The sequence below is a fragment of the Oncorhynchus gorbuscha genome, linkage group LG08, assembly GCF_021184085.1.
Source record: "Oncorhynchus gorbuscha isolate QuinsamMale2020 ecotype Even-year linkage group LG08, OgorEven_v1.0, whole genome shotgun sequence".
NCBI classification, from domain to species: Eukaryota; Metazoa; Chordata; class Actinopteri; order Salmoniformes; family Salmonidae; genus Oncorhynchus; species Oncorhynchus gorbuscha.
Window position 1 is genome coordinate 19,745,699 of NC_060180.1, and position 24,776 is coordinate 19,770,474.

Below are 24,776 nucleotides of genomic sequence, written 5' to 3' on the forward strand. Positions count from 1 at the left end.
CGTGTATTTTATGCACTATGCAATGATATCGACATCGACCATGTAACGCTTTTACAACATACAGAAGTGTGCAGGTTATCAAGCTGACATGTTTTTTAAAATTGAGATGAGTTTAAAGTTATTTTTACTGACCATAATTTTCAATTGTCTGACCGCTTCCATGTTGACGAGTTTCTCACACGACTGGCCTGTCTGGGGTATGTTTTCCGTCACCTGAATGATCTGAATCTAGGATTATAGGGATTCTCCGCAACTATATTCAATGTTCGGGACAAAATTCTGGCTATGATTAAGAAGTTGGAGCTCTTCTCTGTCTGCATTAACAAGGACAACACACAGGTCTTTCAATCATTGTATGATTTTCTGTGTGCAAATGAACAAGCTTACGGACAATGTCAAATGTGATATTGTGAAGCACCTGAGTTAGTTGGGTGCTCAATTACGTAGGTAATTTCCCGAAATGGATGACAAACAACTTGATTCGTTATCCCTTTCAGGGCCTGCCTACAGTCTACTTACCGATATCTGAACAAGAGTGCCTTATCGCTCTATGTAACAGAACCCCAGGCTAGTATCCCAGCTATTCTTGATGTGATCAATTTGTTTGCTACCTTCTCGGGATACAGAATAAATTGGAACAAGAGTGAATTAATGCCCATACGGTCGCAAAATACCTCCTGGCTAGAACATCTCCCATTTAAGTTATCTTCAGAAAAATCCTTTCATAAACAACTGGACTCAATTATCAATCCTTTCATCTGGGATTATAAAACACACAGAATAGGTAAAAAACACCTCTGTAAATCCAAGATGGAAGGAGGATTGTCTCTCCCAAATGTTATATTTTATTACTGGGCCGCTAGCCTCCGCGTTGTTACGTTTCTGTTGGATGACGTACTTCCGGCATCCAGCTGGCTTAGTATGGAGCGTGAGGAGTGTCACCCCTTCTCTATTGGCGCTGTGATTTTGTCGCCTGTCAATCTGGAGATGTCACTTTATTTTAACAATCCTATTATACATATCACAGTCCGAATCTGGAAGCAAATTAAAGTCCACTTTGAGCTTAGACCAATGTCACTCATGCTCCCTGTCGCCAGGAGTCCCTCCTTTGCCCCCTTCTAACCTTGATAACACCTTTTGAGCGATGGGGAGAGTTGGGGATAAGTACCATAGGGGATTTATACATAGAAGGGACCTTTGCTTCGTTTGAGTTGCTGAGGGAAACTTATAATCTTCCCAGAAGAAATTTTTTCAGATGCCTACAAATTAGAGACTACGTTAGAAAACACCTCCCAACATTTGGGAATGCTAAACCTTCCATGTTTGACAGATGCATAAAAATATGCCCCACCTCAGATAAACTGATATCGCATCTATATGATGCTTTTCAATCTGTTAGCACACCTTCTACAGATGCCATCAAGGCAAAATGGGAGGAAGAACTCGGGACTGACATCTCGGTGGCAGACTGGGAAGAGAGCTTGGAGTATATCCACACATGCTCCATTAATTCCAGACATCGTCTCATACAATTCAAGGTATTACACAGATTACACTATTCCAAAACTAAACTGCATAGGATATTTCCTGACACATCCCCTACATGTGATAAATGTCAGGCTACGCAGGGTACACTACTCCACTGCTTTGCCCTATGCTCTAGCTTGCATGGTTATTGGTGTGGAATTTTTGGGATCCTCTCTGAAGTTTTGGAGACTTCAATAGATCCAGACCCGCAACATTTGATCAAATCTGGCAGCCTTTCCTCTCCTACTTGGACGAGTGGGCGCTGTGAATTTGTACTTATTAACGCACTCAATTGTAATATTTTAATCTACCTTTGGGCAGCATGTGCTGGCCCTGCCACCCGAGCAGTTGGGGAAATAAGGGGGGGGGGGGCGACGACGACGACATCTTCCCTCTTTCTTTCTACGTGTCCTTGTTTTGTATGTCGTGTTCTGTATTATTTGTTCTGCACCCAGAACTCTGGGTCTTGTTGTTCCTGTATGCTCTTTTATGTTTAGATAAGAATTGTATACCTGTCTTGTATACCTATACACCAAAAGAAGTGCCTTATTGAAATTATCACTAGCATGAAAACTAAATACAGGCAGACTGTGTGGAAAATGATTTAGGACGGACTCTACAACACAACCCAACATTGCAGAGCTATGTGCATCCTTTCAAGCCCACCCTTCTCATTGACCTGTGGTGAGTTATTCACAATTTATTTTCGATGAACAAAAGGTTGTGTAAGATGGTTAAATAAAGAGCAAAATTATTGCTTATTATTATTTGTGCCCTGGTTCTATAAGAGCTCTTGTTTAAGTCACAATCCATACAATCCATTCTTTTCATTCGAGCTATAATAATAAAATCGGCAGATTTAGCAGTTATGGTGAATATTTCCACTCTAAAATTGGAAATCGGTATTGAATCAAATCCCCCATCGTTAAGTTCTAATATTGATATCAACCCTAATGTAGGCGCAAACAAGGCTATGCAAACAACTAGAGATACAATCAGCTGACAAGTAGCTAGCTCATCTCAGTCCTCCATTCCCTGAGAGTTCAGATAAAATGGTCTTGATAGCAGATAATCTGGCATTAGCAATTCCAAGGGCAACTAAGAGCAGGCTCCTTTAAAAAGACCCCTGGCTAGCACTAGCTGTTTGCAGCGGTCTCTGCTGTGCTCCCTTGCACATGTAAATATTGGACTACAGATTGTGCCTTCCTGTATTATACTTAAGCTAAAAATGTTTATTCTATTCTACGGAGCCAGATCGTATTCTTATCTTATTTCTTATAGTTGAGAAGGAACCTGCAAGTAAGCATTTCATTGGACGGTTATACCATGTGTATCCTGTACATACGACTAATTAAATGTAAACTATTATTAACCGAGCCTACCCCTGCCCCTCTGGGTAGCGCCAGAAATTATAGGTGTGAACATGTGATCATCCCCCTACGGAGAAGGGGACAGGCCGGGTTAGTTTATAGACAGGACCCAATGACTATTTCAGGAAATGGAGGGGTTATTTATTTTGCGCACAAGGAAAAAATGAATTCAGTGCTTCTTAAATAACTCTGGGGCTTCTGGTAAAGGCCAAAACCTATGAGTCCAGCAGCTTGCACAGGGCTATTTCAATCACAGGGTTGACCAGCAGGGTGCAATAAAGGGGAATGAGGGTGTGGCATTTAACTTGCACCATGTTAGGCTTGTGGGTCTAACATAGTGCCAGTTTACTGTTGAAAAGTGATAATCCAAGTATGAATAAAATAAGGTATATACACTAAAGGGTAAAAAATAATAATAATAATAATAATAAGTTTATCAAAATATAAATATATATATATATTTTTTTTTAGACACCTGCAAACTTCGAGTAGAGCATTCAAAAAGTTGATCTGATGGCTAATCCATGATGTCATCCACCTCTCCCTTGCTTGATGAACAATAGAGAAGACCGAACAAGAGAGGAAAAAGCCACACCCCCAAATGTGCTATGTCATGACTTACCTGGACCACCTATTGAGATGTGCCTTATGTTAAGTACACTGAACAAAAATATAAAACGTAACATGTAAAGTGTTGGTCCCATGTTTCAACGCTTCATACGCACAAAGTGTATTTCTCTCAAATGTTGTGCACAAATTTGTTTACATCCCTGTTAGTGAGCAGTTCTCCTTTGCCAAGATAATCCATACACCTGACAGGTGTGGCATATCAAGAAGCTGATTAAACATCATGATCATTACACAGGTGCACCTTGTGCTTCGGACAATAAAAGGCAACTCTAGCATTTGCAGTTGTCACAACACAATGCCACATGTTTTGAGGGCGAGTGCAATTGGAATGCTGACTGTTGGAATGTCCACCACAGCGGTTGCCAGAGAGCTGAATGTTAATTTCTCGACCATAAGCTGCCTCCAAGTCGTTTTAAATAATTTGGCAGAACATCCAACAGGCCTCACAACCGCAGACCACGTGTAACCACTCCAGCCCAGGAACTCCATATCTGGCTTCTTCTCTTACGGGATCGCCTGAGGGGGGTACTAAAGCGTATTTAGGTCTTTAATAAAGCCCTTTTGTGGGGAAAAACTCATTCTGATTGGCTGGTTCTGGCTTCCCAGTGGGTGAGCCTTTGCCCTCCAAGGCCCATCCATGGCTGCACCCCTACCCAGTCATGTGAAATCAATAGATTTGGGTCTAATGAATTTAATTCAATTGACTGCTTTCCTTATATGAACTGTAACTCAGTCAAATCTATGAAATTGTTGCATGTTGCATTTATAATTCTGTTCAGTATAATTCACCTGTTAAATGAGGTGAAAAGGAGACTGGCGTTCCACTAAGTAAGTGTAGCTACGTTTACACTGACATGCTCTCTAAATACAGTTAGCACTAGCTGATCCACTCTGTAGCCATTGATCAGAGAGCGATCGTCACCTGCTGGAAAGCTAATATGGTGGGACGCTCTAACGCATTGACATTAATGAGGCAATGTGAGTGGACACAGCAGTCGCATTGGAAAGGTCAATGTTAATGCCCAGGGAGATTGTGTGTGCGCGCGTATGTGTGTGTGTGTGTGTGTGAGACTATGAGGTGCTGGCATGGGGTATAAACTTCAAATATGTCTGCCTTTCCAAATTTAAGGACCCATTGAGAAGAGATTAAATGCTTGAATGACGAGTAGCGTCCGGAGAGTGGGTTTCTCCCATTTAGATCCTGTGTATCTGTCGTTGTGGGAGGAGGGTTTATCTGAGTGGCACTGGAAATACTCAGGTCCTCTTTATCTGAGGGCCACTTAATATTGATGAGGTTGATGCTGGGGCAACAAGGAAGTATGTTTAAATGTAATTTCCGTTCTGCAACACTAATTGCCCAAACTGTCAACAGTGACAGGTTGGGTAGGGGCAGCAGACGTACCCGACACCCGGTCCAGGACTTCAGCGAGGGTGGTGGAGATGGGAAGGTGGAGGGTGCGGTACTTGTGCCCTGCTCCGTACATGGGGTGCTGGATCACATGGCTGGTAGCGTTAATGCGTCCTTTGTATAGCTGAAGAGAGATGAGAAGGTATTAGGACAGTACAAGTACAAAACACCACGGCCACCAATGTTATGAACAGTCATGACTTCAAGTGAGAGATGAAAGACACAGGATCACAATGCAGGGCCACTTTTGGAGTGAATGAAGCTGGCCTTGGCTGTAGACTTCCACTCCTGCCTTCACTGGAAATAACAAGGCTTTTCGTTCAGGCATGAATGTTACATGTGCACAACATTGAAGGTGACATCTATTGCTTTCTGCAACCTGCAGGAGACAGGCATGGTGTTGCCAGAGCATGGCTCAGCCGCTTAGGTTGCATGGACAGCTCACTGTAGCTCCAAACACAACCTCAGCCCCCACATTCAGCTCCTTCACTCAGTCCCCACAGTACACACACCAGACAAAATCACTACACTACAAACACTAGCCTGGCAGGAGATTTAGATTATGTAACCTAAAAGGCTGTTTGAAACATGTACCTTTAAAAAGGTACTGGTGGCTTTTAGGCAAGTCTGATAGACCTCTCATAGGAAGCAAAATGTTCTAGACTCCATATCTTGGTATGGTAGCTAGTACAATAAAGTACACTATTTTTAGATTGACAGCAAATCAAAATGTCAAGTTCCCTCCAGTGAGAAGCAGATTAGGGAGAAATTGAGTGAGGCTTTCTGAAATATCAAAGATCAAATTAAGAGTCTTTTCAACGCTGATGAAGTAAAAACTGTTGAGCCAGTGTAGAGTAAACCATTAACGTTTTTGTAAATCTAAAAAGGTAAAAGGCAACACAAAGTCTGACATGAGCTATTTCGGGGTCCTATAAATTCTGCATTGCGGAGAACGCACACTCAATCCAGACATTAAACCGGAATTCAACAGTATTCAAACATTTGTTGAATTTACAAGGAAATCAACTAAATGTATTGAATTTGTTAAAAAATGCATTAATTTGCCCAAGTTAATCATAAGACATGAAAATGCATCAGTTACCTGGCAGAAAGTGTCATTTTTTGCATCAATCTAGTGGCCATTTGTTTTGCAAACTGTGCAACCACATGACCACTACAGAAACATCACTAAAGAAAAACATCTTGCTGGCGCACACTTGTAAAAATCATAATTATAAAAATATTGGTCCCCTGATGTGTTTTAAGCATTGTTGTGGACTTAGAATATCGAATTGCATTGTTTTTCTAATAAATTAACTTTTAAAAATTGACAGCGAAAAAACAGACAAAAACTAAAAACATGGAAAAACTAAACTGAACCAAGAAATAAAATATATATTTTATAGGGCCTTATCTGGGGCTGTTGCAGTGACTGTATTAATGACACATTAGCAGTCATGAGTCATGAACGCCGTAGTCGATACGCGTTATACAACACCATTATACAATACATAGCCTGCTGTATATGCACTGCAGAAAAACACACAAAAAAGATTTAAGATGTCTTTGATACATAATTGGTCAAGCCTATACTCCAAAATTAAACAAATTCTAGTAAATCGCCTTTGATTGTGGACTATATTATATGCATACTGGAGAATGGTTACCTTAAGCTATGCTCCAAATCTTTCAGCCATGAGTCTGGGAAAGAACTTTGATGGAAAATGTTATGTTGGTGCTTTTCTATTTATATACTTCTGTGGTCTGTGTTCGTGCTTTTCTAATAACCGTTTGTGTTCATGAAAGTGACTGTTAACACAAATCCTCACTATCAGTATCTGCAATTTGGTAGTACGCCCAGACCCTTGTTTTGAGATTGAAAGCTCTCTCAGTTAAAGTCTCAGCATAGAGAGAAGAAGCCTATCAGTCTGTCAAAAGCATGACCCAGTATTGGTCAGTCACATGAATGAAGCAAACGTTGAGTCATTAATTTTGGATGAATAAGCTAAAATCAGGCAAATATAACTTGTCTGTACATAAGAGATCTCACGGGACTTCCCCGGGAGAACTCCTGACAGACGTTTACTGTGGTGCATCAAGTTGGTTGGAACCGCTCCAGTTAACTGATAATAAACAACGATTATTCAAGATGGACTTCGAGTGTCCCTGTATAAGAATTTCCACAATAGAAAGTATAGGCCTTGGCAATGCTATTGGTTTGTTGATTGTACAGGGCGGCTTACAGAGTTAGCCTACAATTATTGTGAATTTGGATTTGATTTTCAATAGTATTTCCATAATTAATAGGCTGCCATTACCTTTAGCTACAGAATCTCTCACTATCGTGCATTTTCATCTCCTCCTCTCTCAAGCACGCAGAAAGGGGCTGTCAGTTTAATGAAAGGTTTCGTCGTGAAAATATGTTAATATCGATGTTCTCGAACTGATTTCCCAAATTAAGCACTGGGTAACTGCAGGAATAGGGTTGGGGAGCCCATGGCATACAAAGTTCGGTTGGAATATCACCAGCCGTTCAGCGAAAATCTGCATGCTCCTCAAACAGTGGTTGATGCGTGGCGTGAAACAAATTCCTATATGAAATTGCGTGTGAAAGCAGAGTTTAGATGGGTGCCACTAAAAAGAAGAGATCCCAGCTGCTACTACATTTATTTCCAAGCTGCTCATATTAAGCACATGCTCCCCTATAAAACCGGAATAGCCTAACCGGCATGATTGAAAAACAAACCGGCGGGAAAGTGGCCTCCATTTGCTATTAGAGCTCATACCGATGACATGTCATTTCCCCCTGGCCCCTGTTCCTGTACATTTGATGATGGGCCATTTCAAACAAAACAAATGTCACATATTAGCAAAGACAAGATTAAATTGAGAATAGTCTGATGGGTGAAAATATGATACCTTGATGAGAGAATAGTATGTGCAGCTTGATGCAACAGAGGGCAAGCGTTTCTTGCTACTTTCTCAAATCATCAATAGCCTGTAGTAGTACCATGCAGCCCATATATATGTGCTGACATCTAAGGCATTCTAAGGTTTGTATCACTCACAATTAAAGTTGCAAAATAACTAAATCTGCCGTATATGCCGGATTTCAAATGATCAATTTAACGCTCAACAGCACTCTCCGGAATGGGACAAATATCTACTTCTTTAGCGGGTAAATCAGAATTAATATTGTGGCTTCTATCAATGTAATTATCTGCAGCATTTACAATCCCCCATAACTATTTTAAATATATATCTTCCATAAAATATATGTTCCTTTATTATTTTCCCCTAACCTTTCCACCCCTCCCCTAATTGAAGTAAACTAATTAAAATATTATATTTATTCAGCCAAGTAAAATTATTTTATTCTTACAATAAAATCATGAAATAACGGCACGGTACTTAAACATGTCTTGTCTGCTAAACAAACAAGCCTACAGCATGACCCACAACTAAAAAAAACATAGGTCAACTCATATTCTGTTCTTCTGAAATACATTTTCTTTAAAACCTGACTAAAATAAAAAGGGATTTATTGTGATGTGTATATTAAATAGAATTAAGACTTATTTTTTTAAAATGTAGATGTTCCAAAGGCACGCATCAGCGACTTGTATGCATGGAGACCCGGAAACTATAAACGTGCTTGTTAATTAACGGTCAATTACAGAGAGACTGGCAGTCTTTAGCTGGAGAATAACCGGCTGACAAAATATCATGACCACCACAGCCCTAGCCCTACCTAATGTGTAAACACATTATCATGTAGACCCATCCTGCTATTAATCACCTACTGATCATACATAATTAACCTTCACTGATGTGATACCCAAGACACCTTGTGTAATTAAGCACACAAATGACCTAAATTAGAGGTATGTTTGGCTCGTCGTGCATAACCAGGAACCTTTTGGCATGCCGTGCACAAGTCATCCTTCACCTTGCCCATGGAATGACCCTTACCCTTCCCTGACAGTGTTTAATATCACCAAAACCGGATGGGGCAGAATAATGAGGACAATGACAGGCTGGAGGTTCAAATGAAATTAGCTTTAGACAATTGAAACCACTTTCTCTCCCCCTGCCATGACTGCTCGCTAAACTGCTCGCATGACAACTAATCATTGAGGAGGGTGAAATATGGAGCATTATTTTGACTGAGGTGCAGTGCTGTTTCTTCGACAAGCATCAGTCTGGGGAAAGCCTACAAGTGAGTGTGGAGGGACTTTCTGTACTGCTGGGCTGGCCTCTTGTGGTCATCTTGGGATATCACATCACTCTGACAGTTCTTTCCTTTCCAATTTGGAGGAGAATATAATTGCTCCAAGTAAGCTGAGCTGATCCTAGATCAGAGCCTACGGAAACTTGGTACCCACCGGACAGGGCGACTGCAGGAAGACTGTGACCTTCTCATCCTCTAGCATGAGCTGCAGGAAGAGCCTGCGGATGAAGCCAGAGATGTTGCCAGAGACAGGCACGCTTCCACGCTGGGGGGCCGACTGGAAGAGCTCACACAGCACCTACAGAGAACAAGAGCCCACCAAAGACACATGTTAGTAATCTATCAGATACGGTTGGTCAGGGTGGAAATGTGTATAGTCAATGCATTCCACCAGACCTGTGCCATGAGCCGCTGGTTGTTGGGGTGACAGGAGATGCACTGCAGGAAGAAGGCCACTGTGGCGTTCTCGATTGCCGTCCTCTGCTGGGTGGTGAGCCCGCTACCCCTGGTCGAGGAGGCCAGAGAGTAGCGCGACCCTGAAGGCTGGGGTGGGGGAGGAGGAGGGGGGCAGCACGCACCACCGGAGGCAGCAGAGTGAGCTCCCGCGTGCCCATGGACACCGCTGGTTCCCCCTGCGCTGGCGCTGCTGTGGCAAAGCAGGAACAGCAAAGCGGTCCATAGCAGGTTCACCTCAGGCCCACCAAGCCAGTCCTTCATGGCATGACTGTTCCCAACCTCAGTGAGGAAACGCAGCACTGGGGCTGCCAGCTCTGCAGACAAGGACGCCCTGCTCTGAGAGGAAGATGACGAAGAGGAGTGGTGGTTGTGATGGTGCTGCCGTCGTTCGGCCTGGGCGGTGGAGGGCAGAGGCAGGCCAGCTGCAGCCAGGAGACCACAGCAGAGTCCGGCCAGGCTGCGGACCAGCAGAGAGGGCAGGCCTGAGTCCAGCAGCTGCTCTATCGCCCCGGGAGACTGGGAGGCTGCAGCCAGAGTGGTCAGTTGAGACTCAGACAAGGCGATGGGTGGCCGCGCATGTTTGGAATCGTCAGTGAGGCCAGCGCTGGTGGTGGCGTTAGCGCTGCTGAGGTCGTGCTGTTTCTTGCCGTCGTCCGTCATGGAGAGGCGGTGCTGGGCGGCGGTGGGCGGGGCTACGAAGCCCATCCAGGACATAAGCAGAGAGAAGTAGCTGGGGTGGATGTGGCACATGGAGCAGAGCAGGCTGTCTACTGCCTTCTTCAGCACCATGTTACACGGCAGGGACATGGACCAGTTGTACAGTAGTCTACAGGAGAGACAGGGACAACAGTATAAACAAAGCAAGCAACACTCACAGCTATCCCTCTAAAATCAACAGGTCAGAAACCTTAATCCTTCAGAATATTTACACTCCAAAAGTATTGGCAGTGACACATTTGTCTTTGTTTTGGTTCTTTACTCCAGCACTTTGTATTTGATAGTATACAATGACTTACTTTAAAGTGCACTGTCAGCTTTAATTTGAGGGCATTTTCATCCATACTGGGTAAACCACTTAAAAATGGGATGAAAATACCCTCAAATTAAAGCTGACAGTGGAGCTCACTGTATGTTTTGTACTTTGTTTTCCCTTTTCGATGTAAAGTGTTTACAGAGTATATATGCAGTATTCATGTTTACAGAGGATGTGTGTAAAATGTAAGACATACTAAGATGGGGATGAGAGGAACTTTAGAGACTTAATCTACAACTTGATACATCAGGGAGCTGTTTTCTCACCAGGGTACAAAAAAAAAACTCATGTTCTTCAAACTGATGGATCAAAGCATGCGAAAGCTCTGCTTAGCTTTTCATGACTAAACAAAGAGTACAGAATCACAGTGGATGAGCTACATTGAGTAAAGGACCGACCAGTTTTTATTTTCTGACAATATAGCACTTACTCAAAGAGCTCTCTGTTGAGCAGCACTGGGAGGTCGTAGTTCACGGGCAACTCGTAACTGTGCCACAAGATGGCCGCCACACCGTGGAGGTGGGAGGGAGAGGGCATGACGAGGCCATACTCCCGTGACGAGGAGCTGCTCTGGCGGATGTAGCCCACGGGGCCACTCCTCTTGTGTGCCGCCACCAGCGACGAGTCATGGACCCATTGGAGAAGGGCGTGGATCCTGGAAGGAGAGACAGGAATTACTTGGTCAATATTAACATATCAAGAGCTGCTTTCACAGATCCAGAATACATAGACCTAGCAGTACTAGGCTCAATACTACACCAGTAGATGTTAAGTGGTCTTTACCTATCCTTAGTCGCAAGATCCTGGGTGGTTCCCAGCTGGTACAGGATGTCAATGGTGGAGTCTGAAGAGAGTCCGTTGAGCCTTCCGAAGAGCAGGGGACTGTTGAGGTCTAAACAGAAAAATCACAATGATTCAAGTACAATGACAAAAGACCAAGACCTATTTGTGAGATTAAAACGAGTACAATGTGATCAATGAGCATTTTATTAACGTGGCGGCTATTTACTCGTAGGATCAGTGCCGGAGGCTGCACAGTTCCTCAGCAGGATGTCAATGAGCTTTAGGCCGATGCGGGTGGACTGGAGGCCGATCTTGACCAGCACGGCCTCGATGTTAGGCGAGTGCATGCCGCAGTAGGGAGACATAAGCAGGGCGGCGCAGGTTTGGAGCAGATTGGCAGTGGGGGCAGCGGCGCTGGCCATCGTGGCCTCCAGGTCACTGACGTGGGTCAGACAGTGGTGAAGCAGACGTAGCCAGCCAATACTGTGGGAGAGACAGATGGCAAGGTCACAGGTTAGGTAGAGATTTGCTGTGGCACGAGTGATTTTTTTTATATATATGACGCTCTAACCTCTACCTGGTTTTAGAGACCTGGTCCTCGGAGGGCAGGAAGGGGTTGTTGACGGTGGCTGAGGAGGTGTTGCCGAAGGCGGTGAGGCCAAGCAGTTTGATCTGGGACAGGCCCAGGGTGCTGGCGTCGCGGGGCCGGTGGAGCCTCAGACACACCGCAGATGCCACCTCAGCCTTCACCAGCTGGATCTTGATGTAGGTGAGGCCGCTGGTGATGATGGGTGTGGACAGAGGCAGCATGTTGACCCCGTCCGCACTGATCTCAACCGAGACCGAGGAGGGGCAGGCTTCGGAGAGGACAAAGAGACTGCAGAGTTAGCAATAGTAGATGAGGGTGGAGTATGTTCAGCTTAAATTTACTCCAACTGGTACCATCTGGCACAGAAGCATGAAAAATCCATGCAAGTTTTTGCATATTTAGAATGGCACTAGACAACAGGTTAATATTTGAGTGGGTGAAATAAGCAGGTCATTAGGAAAACCGTGCTTAAGGGGCAGTAGACGGTGTGCCCCTTAAGGCACTGAAGCAGAGAGGCACAGATCTCCTGCTGGAACCAGAGAGGCGCAAGTCCTGCTGGTTTTCACTTAAACTATGAATTAGATAACTAGTGCCATTGATTGGCAAGAAAATTATCATAACGGTTTATATTTAATTCAGTCTCTGATTAAAAGACAACTGCTCTGCACTATTTCCCCCACAGGGGGTTATGTGGTGCTGTACTCACTGGCGAGGGAGGCCAGGTGTGGCTGGATGTGCAGCTCTTTCAGCAGCACGGCGGCAGGGAGGTGGATGGTGAGGTCACACCACGCCTCCTCTGGCAGGAAGATGTAGGACCAGGCCGCTGAGCGTGCCCGTCTGTGAGGGGGCGTGGCCTGAAGGAGGACCTCTGCCGGCTGGGCCGTGGGGCTGCTGGAGGTGATGGTGCCTGCAGAGGGATAAACAGCATTCAATAGGACACATGCACATTTTGACATCAAATAGAGGACAAAGGGAAAAACACAAGGCACACTGCAATCATTCAAACACGAAAGGGAAAGCTCCACATACCGAGCGGAGCAAAGTTGTGGAGTCCCTCTGCGTTGTCTGGCTCGGAGGCTAGGACCCGGGCTTTGAGGCTGCCGTCAGCAGCCTTCCCTGGGCCAGTGTCCAGGAACTTCATGATGGTGGACACCATGCTTCGTGCCGTGTTCACTATGGCCCGTGTGCTGGTCACCATGTTGTTACAGATCAACTGAACCCCACCTGCATGCAGGTTAAATACAAACACAATGTGTTTAGTCTAATGGACCATATACTAGGATATTTCCCCAAATGTATGTGTGTGTGTGTGTGTGTGTGTGTGTGTGTGTGTGTGTGTGTGTGTGTGTGTGTGTGTGTGTGTGTGTGTGTGTGTGTGTGTGTGTGTGTGTGTGTGTGTGTGTGTGTGTGTATATAGGTAGGTGTGCGCACCCATGTCGTGGAATGCCTTAAGTGCCTCGCTGGTGTCCAGCACTCGGAGGATGAACCAGAGCAGAGGTTCAGACAGCTGGCATGTAGACAGAGAGCCCTGGGAGAAATACAAAGACTGCTTGAGGTTTAAAAACTTTCAGCATCAATGGGTCAAACAGTCAGATATATAAAAAACAGAAGTAGTACACAAGCTAAGTTTTTTTCCCCCTCAATCTTTTAATCTTCACAAGTAAATGTCTAAACAGAAAAATCTAAAATGGTGCCCTTTTGGTCATGGCTGAGCTCAGTCTTACCTGTCTGCCCATGTACCCACAAGCCATGTAGGTGAGGATGGGCTGCAGCATAACCTGCACCGAGGTGGCCCTCTTGCTCAGAGAGGTGAGGATGGTGAACAGGCCGTCTCCTACAGAAATGGCATCTAGTCCGCCATGGAAGTTCTCATGCTTGGTCAGGTGGAGACCACTAGCCCCTACAGACAGGAAAGTATCATCAATAACAAACATTTCAATATAGTAAAATCGGCTCATAGGTGATCCATATTAATAATGCTAATGCTTTCAAAAGGTAAGTGCGCAGATGCCTACCTATGATCATAGCCATGGCGCTGCTGTTGCACTGGCCCAGAGCCGAAAGGATCTGGCTCATGATCTGCTGGTTGGCCAGCACCAGGTCAGCCACTCCGGCCGCAGGGCCCTGGTTAGGGATGGCCCCTCCCGCTGCCCCCTCCTTGCTGCCGCACACCTTCTCCTCGTCCGACGCGCTGCTGTCCGACGCCCCGCTTCCCGCCGGGGGCAGACGCCCGCTGAACTCACGGTCGCCCGACAGGGGCAGCTGAACCAGGGCGTTGACTAGCTTAAGCAGGTCGAACATGAGTTGGTCGCGCGTGGTCTCACCGCACACCGCCTTGGCGTCACCGGGCCGGATGATGTTGGCGAAGAGGCCTCCAAAGCAGGCGCGGGCGCCCACAGAGCTGTCGGAGCCGCTGCGGGACACCACCTTGTCAGAGCAGGTGATGTAGTGGTGCACCAGGAAGGTGATGGACTCGATGACAGAGGAGATGGTGCTCACCGACACCACCTCAAAGTTCTGCTCCAGGGTGAACTCTAACAGCTTGACCTGAGCGTCCAGAGGACCCTGGCCTGACTGGAAGGGACCCCTAAAGGAAGACGAGAAGAGATGGGAGTCATTGACGCTGGCACTTTACAACAATTCAGTGTACTGTATTGTGATGGAATCAAAAGGATGGCTTTTGTTGCTGCCCAGCTATAACATCAGATAAATTGAAGATGACTAGCGGTTATTTGAATAATGTCTATTAAGTGCTGGGGTGGAACAAAAAGCTGCTCTTGATGCCTCTAGACAACCTACCTCTCAGTGGACAGGATGTGCATCAGTTTGAGCAGGAACTCGCTAAACATCTGTGGGCAGGTGGAAGAGAGGTGCACCTGGAGCCTGGTGAGGAACTCTTGCATAGCTTGGGTGGCAGTGGGGCCGACCTGGGAGCTGTACTGGCTGGTGCCATGGGGGTTGCACCCAGAGAGGAATCGTACAAGCACGTGCACCAGTGTAGGGTCCGACACCATCTGCTGGGCCGTGCTCTCATGAGCTCCCATCCCACTGCTGGAGGCTGCTGACACACAGGACAAACACACACTCTATTAAAAAGGAGTACTGTTGAAGGTCCTTTGGGTTTTAATCATCTTTGGTTACACTGCAACTTCAGTATACATTTGACTATTTCACAATCCTCAATGTGAAACATCAGTGGGTGTGGCACTGTGTCTTGAGAGTGAGACCCTATTAAGGGTGGACTCACCACTGGAGGGCATGTTGGTCATGAGGGTAAGGGAGTGAAGCACCAGACACCAGGTCCTCAGGGAGGTGTTGGGGTACCAGGCTAGCACCGACAGGAAACTGCTGATAGAGGCTGCATTGAAACACAAGAGACAGAAGTTTAACATACAAACACATGTACACATACCAATATGAAAAAACTAAAAGTGAATGGTTTGAGAGTTGAGCAGAAAACGGAGTGGATTGAGAGACATTGGGTGACCTCTGACCTTGGTTGAGTGGGATGGTGGGCACTCTACTGGCATTGAACATGAAGATGTCAGATCCACTTTCCTCAGTGCCCCCAGAGCATGAGTTGAGACTGAGGGTTAGCCACAGCTGCAGCATAGACTCCAACTAAAGCAAAAACATGTGAGAGCACTGAATCTACAAATCCACTAATCCAGGGTAACAAACATTCTTGGAATGGTCCAGCTCTGTGGAGGGATGAGTAAAACTGAGGGATTTGCAACAAGTCAATCAAGTCTTCTGGAGTAGTAGAGACCCTTAACTAAACAGTCTGTTGGTGACTGACCTGTACGTGGTGCACCTGGAGCATGGAGAATAGCTTGTTGAAGCAGGCACTCAGCATGGGGATGGAGGAGGCCTGTACCATTAGGCTGCTTCCTGGGGGGGAGCCCCCATGGAGCCCCCGTAGCAAAGAATCATCTGTCCCGTTGGATGCCTTGGACACTGGCGGGAGAGAGGGACACAGAAGGGTCAGCCATCTGATGTTTCACCAGGCTTGAAATATTTTCCCAAGAGTGACATGTCTATAAATCATTTGTTTCTTAGGTGTAGACCTGCAGGGGAGGTTGATGTGAGTGCCTGCAAGATGGAGTCTGCCTCCAGTGTGGCCATCATCTTGAGCATAAGCTCAGCCTGCTGCTCCAGCCCTACCTCCAGGCGGGCATCCAGAGCTGCGGGAGAGGTCAAAGGTCAGGGTTATAAGGCAGAATGTGTTGCTTTACACACATGAAACATGCTAGAGTGCAAAGACAAGCAGTGGTGTGGAGTCCGAGATGAGACTAAACTTTGGAGATGATATCAGGATACAAAATGCACCTTCACCTTGTGACACGGAGATGGAGAGACTCTGAGACCCAGGCTTTTCGACAACAGCCGGGGGCTTGGACACAGCAATCCCTACTCCCCCTATGTAGGGGTTGTAACCGTAAGTGCCATAGTCAGCACCCCAGTAGTCATACCAGGTGCTGCTAATGGGCTGTAGGGAGAGAGAGAGACAAGAGAAACGCAAACACAGTCATTCCTCTCAGATGCTAGGTACCTGTATAACATGACATGCACGCAAACACTACATTCCTTTGCGTGCAATGGCAGAGGGTTTTTTTTCCAGAAAGAAAAGTAAGAGTGAAGAGACTAACACTTTCCCAAGTTCGTTAGTTTGATTGGGACTACATACAGAAAATTGCTTTGAGACTCAAAAAGCCTGAGCCGAGTTAAATTGGGAAGTTCTATGGAGAAGTGAGGGTGCAGGGCTAAGGGGGAGGTGGTGCTGGGGAGGGATTCAATAAAACTAACTTTGTATGACACACACATTTATGTATTTATTTAGAGCAGAAATTGAACATTATGGTTTTACATTTGAAAAGCTACATCATCGATCAATGGGGTTTATTTAAGTTAATGTACCGCCGATGTTTGTTTTGGGCAGTCCCAGAGGTGATGCTTTCAATAACTCAATATAAAATGCAAGAGAGCATTAAATAGAGAAAGAAGGGAGTGGAATAGAAAACACGCAGTTGAAACATGCAAGTTACGTACCTTAAAGACTTTGGCGGCAAGGGGATCTTTTTCCAAATCAATATCTAAAGGATCAATATCAACATCCATGAGGTCTTGTAGCAAGTCAAAGTCAATGTCTTTATCTTTTTCCAAAGATGACAGAGGTGGAGCACCTTTGAATAACGAAAAGAGCTTTAATATTGCCAAGCAAGCACACTAAACCAGAAAACTCAGAGGCCTTCTTTTAGGAAATTACTAGGCAATTTTAAGGCCTACAAAAAATTGGTTGGCCCACTAAATCATCAAGCTCTGACAACTTTGGCCAAAATTCTGACTTGGTATTAACGCACAAAATATGTGCTTTTGTGTAGCCCATTGATGATGTCAAGGGAATCCAGATTTGTGATAGTTTGAATTCAGTTACGCAATCTCAAGTCAGGATTTCTACCATGAATTATTGCAACTTTTGCCCAAATTAAATAATAGTCTGAGGAAAATAACAACCACCCCTTAAAGCATTTTGATATCTTACAAGCAGTAAATCTACACTGTTTGAACTCAATATCCAAAAAGGTAAACATAACAAAACAGTCCATTCCGAATTAAACTGGTGAGAGAAGCTCTCAATGCTCTCCTTTAAAATAAAATTGTCAGAACAGGAAGCCACACAAAATACAGAAAAAATACTGAGAATAAACATGCAGCTAGCTAAAAGGGGAAAAAAGAAAAACAATTTAACACAAATGCATTCATCATGATAAGTGAGGGGGTCCATGTGTAAAATGTGATTGAGGACTGGCCTACCAACGCACTTTGGAAAACAGAGGAGGTCCCAGGAGTACCTGCGATGATATCCGGAGACAGGGCCTCGTCAATGGTTTCAACGTGGGGGGTGGGGGTGGGCTGGGCTAGGGAGTCGTCAGAGTCTATCCCTGCTGAGGACGATGCCCCGGCTTCCTCGCCCACCGCCCCCTCGTCCATACCATCCAGGGACCCTGGGGACAGCAGCTCCCCTAAGGAGAGGAGAGGGGTCAGAAGAAGGTTAGTGTTTCGAGAAATTAAACAACTAAAGAGTGCTAGAATACCAGGTTTAGCTAGAAAACAGGGTTCTTCAATGACATGAGAATTGAACAGTGACTTGAATTGTAGCAGCTACCCCTACCTGCCAGGATGTCCTGCAGCATGCAGGTGAGGGAGTACTGGGCCCAGGCCCCTCCCCAGGAGATATCCCCCCTGTTGAAGTCTGTCCCCACCAGCAGCAACAGCAGACGCTCCAGCTGGTGCTCCGACACCACCTCACACAGGTGGATAGTGGGCCTGGTGGCGTTGGCTATCCTGGCCAAGACCTGAAAGGTCAAATCAGACATGTGATCAGCACAACTTGCTGACAATGTATGCATTTACAGAGTGCCAACCCAATCCCAAATCAAGGAACACCAATCAAAGTTGCTGGCAGTGCATACCTTGCAGACGAACAGCAGGAGGTCGGCGTGACAGGTGAAGTCCATGGAGAGGAGGAAAAGGGACAGTTTCTGCACCACAGAGATGCAGCGCTCGTGGGCCAGTGTGAAGGGCAGAGGCTCCACCTCTGGGGTCTCTTTGGCGGCCGTGGCCTCTGTGTCCAGGGTGGAGCGGGGCCACTCAGCTGTACGCCTCAGACGGATCAGGTCCTTAAAGTGCTGCCATGGAGAGAGATGTGGGGAGAGATGGAGAGAGCGAGAAATAGATGGAGGCAGATGTCAGGCAGCGGAAGTCAATTAATACACATGGTTTAATCTATCCCTATTCCAACTGGCATATTTGTAACCTGTGTGAGTGTGTTGGTGCACACGCTATGCTAACTACATGTGCAGATCGGTCATAACTTGTTGAAAGGTGACCCAAAAACCTATTTGATTTATATTTTTGTGTTACCAAGATGAGAGAAAAATAATTATTTCATTCTTAGTCATTCGATTTCTACGGGAAAACCCTTTGCTATTCCAACTTTCCTTTTCAGAGCTTCTGAAATCCTCACCTTGGATGTGGCCTGTTTCAGCTTGGCTTGCTCCACCAGCAGTTTGTATGAGGAGCCTTTGTTGCTCTGGATCTTCTCCTTCTCAATTTGCTCCACCAAAGCCTTCTGTTTTGCCTTCAATAGATTTAACTGCTACAATGAAAAGGACAGGATAAATAAACACCGTGAAGACCATCTTTTACATGACTTCATGCAAAGCCAGTAGTAAGAGGGAGAACACAATAACTGTGACTAACACAGATTTACGGGAGAAATTCACAACTCCCTGACGTTTTTGAGACGGCCCGGACGTTGGATTTGGACACATTTACCTGTTTATGGTGCACCAGCTGTTTGCGGATCTTGCGGGAGTACAGGCGATCCAGGCTGCTGTTGCCTTTGGCTGAGCGGTTAGAGCTGGAGGACTGGAGGCTGTTATTTATAAAGCTCCACTGATTACCTTGATTCATTGGAGAGATGGGGGGGGGAAAGGCACGTTAGAGTTGGGTTTTTGGTTCCAAATCAATGTGCAATAATATTACCCTGTTAATATGATTCGTGGTTCTCAAAACTTAATACTTTTTTTGTAATAAAACCTTGTTGATTTTATAGCTAGCCTCACAGACAAAGAGTAGTAGGATAAAAGTTTATCCTAAGCCTATAACATCACTCGTGTGACCAGGCAGTTAGAAAATATTTTTTTAAAGAGTCAAAAAGCAGGGAATCGGCTAGACAAAACAATAAATATGATCAGTGTCGTGATTGCTTGGCCTCATAAGTCCTCAGCAGCACATCTCATTGGAGAGCTACACCGCCCTAGCCTACACTACGCTACCTGTCAAGGTGCGCTCCCTCTCCTTCCCTCCCAGGTGCTTCTTGCCTGCAGACGCCTCGTCCTCCACACTGGCCACGTAGTCCAGCAGCCGCGACACAAGCATCACCACCCAGCTGATCATGGGGACGTCCAACACACCTGCCGCACACACAGACACACACTCATAGGTTGCTGGTTGAGTCCAGAGCCCTGGGAGCCCGGTGCTGGGGCCAGGGACCACCCCAGCCCCCCATCCATGCTGCCAGCCCCAGCCCAGGGACCCGCCACCTCCGGCTAGCCCACCTTCAGTCCTGTGATGGGCAGCCGCCATAGGCTGCTGTAGGGGGGACAGCAGGCTGTCCAGCAGGTTAAGTAGCCCCTCCAGCACGCCGCTGTTGCTCAAGGATCTTTGGCCGATGCAGGACAGGAGCATGAAGACCCTGAGGGACGACACATATAGGACCCGGTCAATCTCCGCAACATGGAAGCACAAATCAATACGTCTGGGTGGGTGCTTCTGACATAAAGATAGGTATTTGTTACATTCAAACACACACCTATCTTTACGGAAGTTAGAGAGGCAGTAACCAATGGGCAGTAACCAGTTTGTGTTGTGAGGGGGAAGTGTGGACATAATGATTGTCCAAGGAGCTACAGTTTGTCAGTGTGGTGCAAAGAATCTAAAGGAAGTGCAGTGGATAGAGACAGCTCCTCAGTGCATAAAGGCCCACCTGTCCTGGGGGAAGATGAGGAGCTGCTCGGAGTTGTAGAGCTCCTGCAGGACGTTAGAGAGGAACTGGCCCCACCAGCGCTCCCCTCCACACAGCTGCACCAGCAGCAGGCCCGCGTGCAGACGGATCTTGGGCGTGCCGCTGATGCACAGGTGCTTGAATAGCTCCTCGCAGGCCTGCGCATGGAACGTGCTCTGCAGCACAGACGGGACTGCGTGCCCTAGAGGGGGAGGACAAGGGTAAAGTATGATATCAAGTGAAAGATGGCAGTCAAATGAGAGCTAGGGAAGGATGAGTGGGAAGGAAACACAAAACGTAAGGGAAAGAAACAAATAAATACTGTACAAGGGTGGCGATATCAACTAAGAGGGTACGTGATATAACGAGGAGGGAAACTGCAAGAGGGGTACAACGCAAGTGACTGCCAAAAACATAAAATTACCACACGTACTTGACTAAATCAAATAGCGTTCAACAGAGTTCCACAGTTCCCAGAAAGGGCCTTTCATGAAGAGACACTGACCACTACACGGAAACCAGAGGCCTTGAAAAAGCAACTCTTCACTTCGGAGAGAAAAGTACAGACATTTTCCTTCCAATCAAGACCTTAAAACTAGACATCTCAATCCACTATTCTGCAGACAGCCAGTGAGAGAACTACAGAGGGCTGGATATAATGAGGGAGATTAAATGAAAGGCTCCATTCCACTGCTCTGAACAGGGCCATTTGGAATTCACTGAGGGTACAGAGACAGCGCAGGCATAACGCCAGGAAACACCGGCAGCAAGGGGGTAATACTTTATTCTCTTTCATAAGAAGAGACTCGTGAAACTGTATGACGAGCTGCTAGGGAGCGTCAGTAGTGATTTGACGGGTGAGAAGATTGCTAAGCACTCTTCACAGAACCATGGGCTTTCAACTTTGAACAACTTTGAAAAGCAAGTATTTATCTAAACTTTTTCAAAGACATCATACAGAATTGGTTGTGAGAATACGCATTGAAAACATAGGCTATTTCATTTAAAAAGGCAAGCGAGGGCAGAAGACAAAAACAGCAAATAATTTATTCCTACATTTCTCGTGGCTTGAAAGAATTCATGCCTCAAACATGGCTAAGGTACAAAAATGCTCTAGGCTTATGCAAGGGGAAAATACATGTATTGAGGAGGTGTGGAGGTGTGACTCAGATCATTCTAAAAAATGACCTACCAATGTCCCCTAGAGATGTTGTTAGGAGAACAGACTATCAGGTAAAGAAGGATACTGGTTTGAGGCTAGGCAAACTTAAAATTTTCAGAAAAGTAGATTCCATCCCTGATACAGACCCTGTGGCCCTCCCCAGACATCTCACCGTTGTTAGAGTGCAGAAGGCTGAGGAGTGTGTCCAGCAGGTAGCGGATGATGGTTCTCAGCTGCTCGGTGGATGAGTTCTGGATGAGCTCCCGGGGGTCGTAGGGCTCAGGCAGGATCTTGCGCCCGGCTCCCAGGGACACGCGGAGCCTCTGGACAGCGTGGTGGGCCAAGTTGAGTTGTAGCTGCAGCTGGATACAGTCCTGATAGGCCGAGAAGACACGCGCATCCTCCTCCACCGCCTTGTCGGGCTTCCGCAGGAAGTACTGGGCATTGTTAGCACTGTTCAGAGGAGGCAGGTCGATGTTCTGGAGTAAGGTCTCCAGCCGGTGGCACCCCAGGTTGTACCTTAGGGAGAGGGCGAGCACAAAAGAGTCATAGGAGTCAAATTTGCATCCTATATCCACAAAGCATTAGTCCATATCCACAAAGCATTAGTCCATCTCCATTGATGACAAAGATTGTCTGTCTAGCAGATACCGCATAGACATATATCTCAAATAACTTAAAGCGTTAGCTAACTAGTTGAATAGTTTAGTATGCCTTCTGACCTGCACTGGATGTCCTCCTGCAAGGCCACCATCATGGCCAGGTGCTGGTCCAAGTCAGGTTGGCTGGCCGCGTCACTCTCTCCCCTCAGGGGGTCATGCATCAGCTTCAGCTCGCTCTCCCAGGGCAGGATGTAGGTGTGGCCATAATAGAAGCCCAATGGGATCTTGGCCCGGGCATTGGTGCTGCCATAACGACCAATCACAGTGATCTGTTGGGTGAAGTGGGAGGGATGGAGAAAATGGGATTAGGTTGTAGGAAAACATCTGCAGTGGAACATAATAATTTTTTCACAGAATGCTCATTGAGGGAAAAAATGGATAACGGCGCATTTTCTTCAGTGCCCACAGAATTCAGATACTTATTCGAAACCCGTGAATAAGAAAAGGTATAGAAAAGACGACAAATGGACAAAGATCTTCAGAGACAATGCATCATTGCCACTGACTTTCATGAAGCGGCAGACAGGGGGCGGCAGAAGGTCGTGCAGGATGAGGGAGTGGGTGCTGATGTCCGTGGCAACCACGAGCCTGCGTCCATCCACCTCCTCCCCCAGCGTCCAGATGTCGATGGACAGAGAGGCCAGGTCCCCACAGGTGGGGATCAGAGCATCTGTCAGTAGCACGGGACGACCAAAGTCCAGTGTCACAAATCTCCGCGCTCCTGGGACAAGAGTGGAGGTATTTAGGTCACAAGAGCTTTCCAAAACAACATCTCAAATGAATCCCTATTTGCCATATAGGGCACAACTCATGAGACATACAGTACCAGTCAAAAGTTTAGACACCTACTCATTCAAGGGTTTTTTATTTATTTTTTAGATTGATTTGTTTAACACTTTTTTGGTTCCACATTTATTTTATATTTGAGATTTTTCAAAGTAGCCACCCTTTGCCTTGACAGCTTTGTACACTTGGCACTCAAGCAGCTTCACCTGGAATACTTTTCCAACAGTCTTGAAGGAATTCCCACAAATGCTGAGCACTTGTTGGCTGCTTTTCCTTCACCCTGTGGTCCATCTCATCCCAAACCATCTCGATTGGGTTGAGGTTGGGTGAATGTGGAAGCCAGGTCATCTGATGGAGTGCTCCATCACTCCTCCTCCTTGGTCAAAATGGTCCTTAGAGTCTGGAGGTGTCATGTAGTAGTGGTTTCTTCGCAGCAATTCGACCATGAAGGCCAACTTCACACATTCTCATTTGAACAGTTAATGTTGAGATGTGTCTGTTACTTGAACTCTGAAGCATTTATTTGGGCCTCAAACTGAGGAGCAGTTAACTCTAATGAACTTATCCTCTGCAGCAGAAGTAACTCTGGTTCTTCCTTTCCTCTGGCGGTCCTCATGAGAGCCAGTTTCATCATAGAGCTTGATGGTTTTTGTGACTGTACTTGAAGAAACTTTCAAAGTTCTTGAAATTTTCCAGATTGACTAAAGTAATAGACTGTCTCTGCTTATTTGAGCTGTTCTTGCGGTGTGGGGGCTGTGCTTTGGCAAAGTGGGTGGGGTTATGTGGGGTTATATCCTTCCTGTTTGGCCCTGTCCGGGGGTGTCCTCGGATGGGGCCACAGTGTCTCCTGACCCCTCCTGTCTCAGCCTCCAGTATTTATGCTGCAGTAGTTTATGTGTCGGGGGGGCTAGGGTCAGTTTGTTTATCTGGAGTACTTCTCCTGTCCTATTCGGTGTCCTGTGTAAATCTAAGTGTGCGTTCTCTAATTCTCTCCTTCTCTCTTTCTTTCTCTCTCTCGGAGGACCTGAGCCCTAGAACCATGCCCCAGGACTACCTGACATGATGACTCCTTGCTGTCCCCAGTCCACCTGGCCATGCTGCTGCTCCAGTTTCAACTGGCCTGGGCCCTAGGACCATGTCCCAGGACTACCTGACATGAGGACTCCTTGCTGTCCCCAGTCCACCTGGCCATGCTCCTGCTCCAGTTTCAACTGTTCTGCCTTACTATTATTCAACCATGCTGGTCATTTATGAACATTTGAACATCTTGGCCACGTTCTGTTATAATCTCCACCTGGCACAGCCAGAAGAGGACTGGCCACCCCACATATGCTCTCTCTAATTCTCTCTTTCTTTCCCTCTCTCGGAGGACCTGAGCCCTAGGACCGTGCCCCAGGACTACCTGACATGATGGCTCCTTGCTGTCCCCAGTCCATCTGACTGTGCTGCTGCTCCAGTTTCAACTGTTCTGCCTTATTATTATTTGACCATGCTGGTCATTTATGAACATTTGAACATCTTGGTCATGTTCTGTTATAATCTCTACCCGGCACAGCCAGAAGAGGACTGG

The 24,776-nt window shown here is 46.2% G+C and overlaps 1 protein-coding gene across 18 annotated transcripts in view; it reads right to left on the minus strand.

Moving 5' to 3' along the window:
• The window catches only part of LOC124041292 (baculoviral IAP repeat-containing protein 6-like), a 157,885-nt gene that overhangs the window by 93,041 nt on the left and 40,068 nt on the right, over positions 1–24,776 (minus strand). For 7 of the 18 annotated variants that reach the window (XM_046358726.1, XM_046358718.1, XM_046358716.1 and 4 more), the window contains exons 27-56: positions 22,927–23,141; positions 22,481–22,689; positions 21,931–22,277; positions 20,579–20,798; positions 20,151–20,287; positions 19,869–20,006; positions 19,366–19,493; positions 19,055–19,186; positions 18,501–18,716; positions 18,200–18,383; positions 17,850–18,050; positions 17,077–17,210; positions 16,363–16,516; positions 16,095–16,211; positions 15,827–15,984; positions 15,522–15,648; positions 15,275–15,385; positions 14,827–15,088; positions 14,043–14,614; positions 13,752–13,927; positions 13,459–13,573; positions 13,057–13,251; positions 12,734–12,934; positions 12,016–12,295; positions 11,665–11,921; positions 11,439–11,547; positions 11,086–11,310; positions 9,563–10,448; positions 9,321–9,464; positions 4,930–5,059 (exon numbers count right to left, since the gene is read on the minus strand). In XM_046358726.1, coding sequence (XP_046214682.1) covers positions 4,930–5,059; positions 9,321–9,464; positions 9,563–10,448; positions 11,086–11,310; positions 11,439–11,547; positions 11,665–11,921; positions 12,016–12,295; positions 12,734–12,934; positions 13,057–13,251; positions 13,459–13,573; positions 13,752–13,927; positions 14,043–14,614; positions 14,827–15,088; positions 15,275–15,385; positions 15,522–15,648; positions 15,827–15,984; positions 16,095–16,211; positions 16,363–16,516; positions 17,077–17,210; positions 17,850–18,050; positions 18,200–18,383; positions 18,501–18,716; positions 19,055–19,186; positions 19,366–19,493; positions 19,869–20,006; positions 20,151–20,287; positions 20,579–20,798; positions 21,931–22,277; positions 22,481–22,689; positions 22,927–23,141 — 6,480 coding nt within the window. The remainder of the gene's footprint in view (positions 1–4,929; positions 5,060–9,320; positions 9,465–9,562; positions 10,449–11,085; positions 11,311–11,438; positions 11,548–11,664; positions 11,922–12,015; positions 12,296–12,733; positions 12,935–13,056; positions 13,252–13,458; positions 13,574–13,751; positions 13,928–14,042; positions 14,615–14,826; positions 15,089–15,274; positions 15,386–15,521; positions 15,649–15,826; positions 15,985–16,094; positions 16,212–16,362; positions 16,517–17,076; positions 17,211–17,849; positions 18,051–18,199; positions 18,384–18,500; positions 18,717–19,054; positions 19,187–19,365; positions 19,494–19,868; positions 20,007–20,150; positions 20,288–20,578; positions 20,799–21,930; positions 22,278–22,480; positions 22,690–22,926; positions 23,142–24,776) is intronic. The other 11 variants (XM_046358732.1, XM_046358731.1, XM_046358725.1 and 8 more) reach the window with 9 other exon arrangements.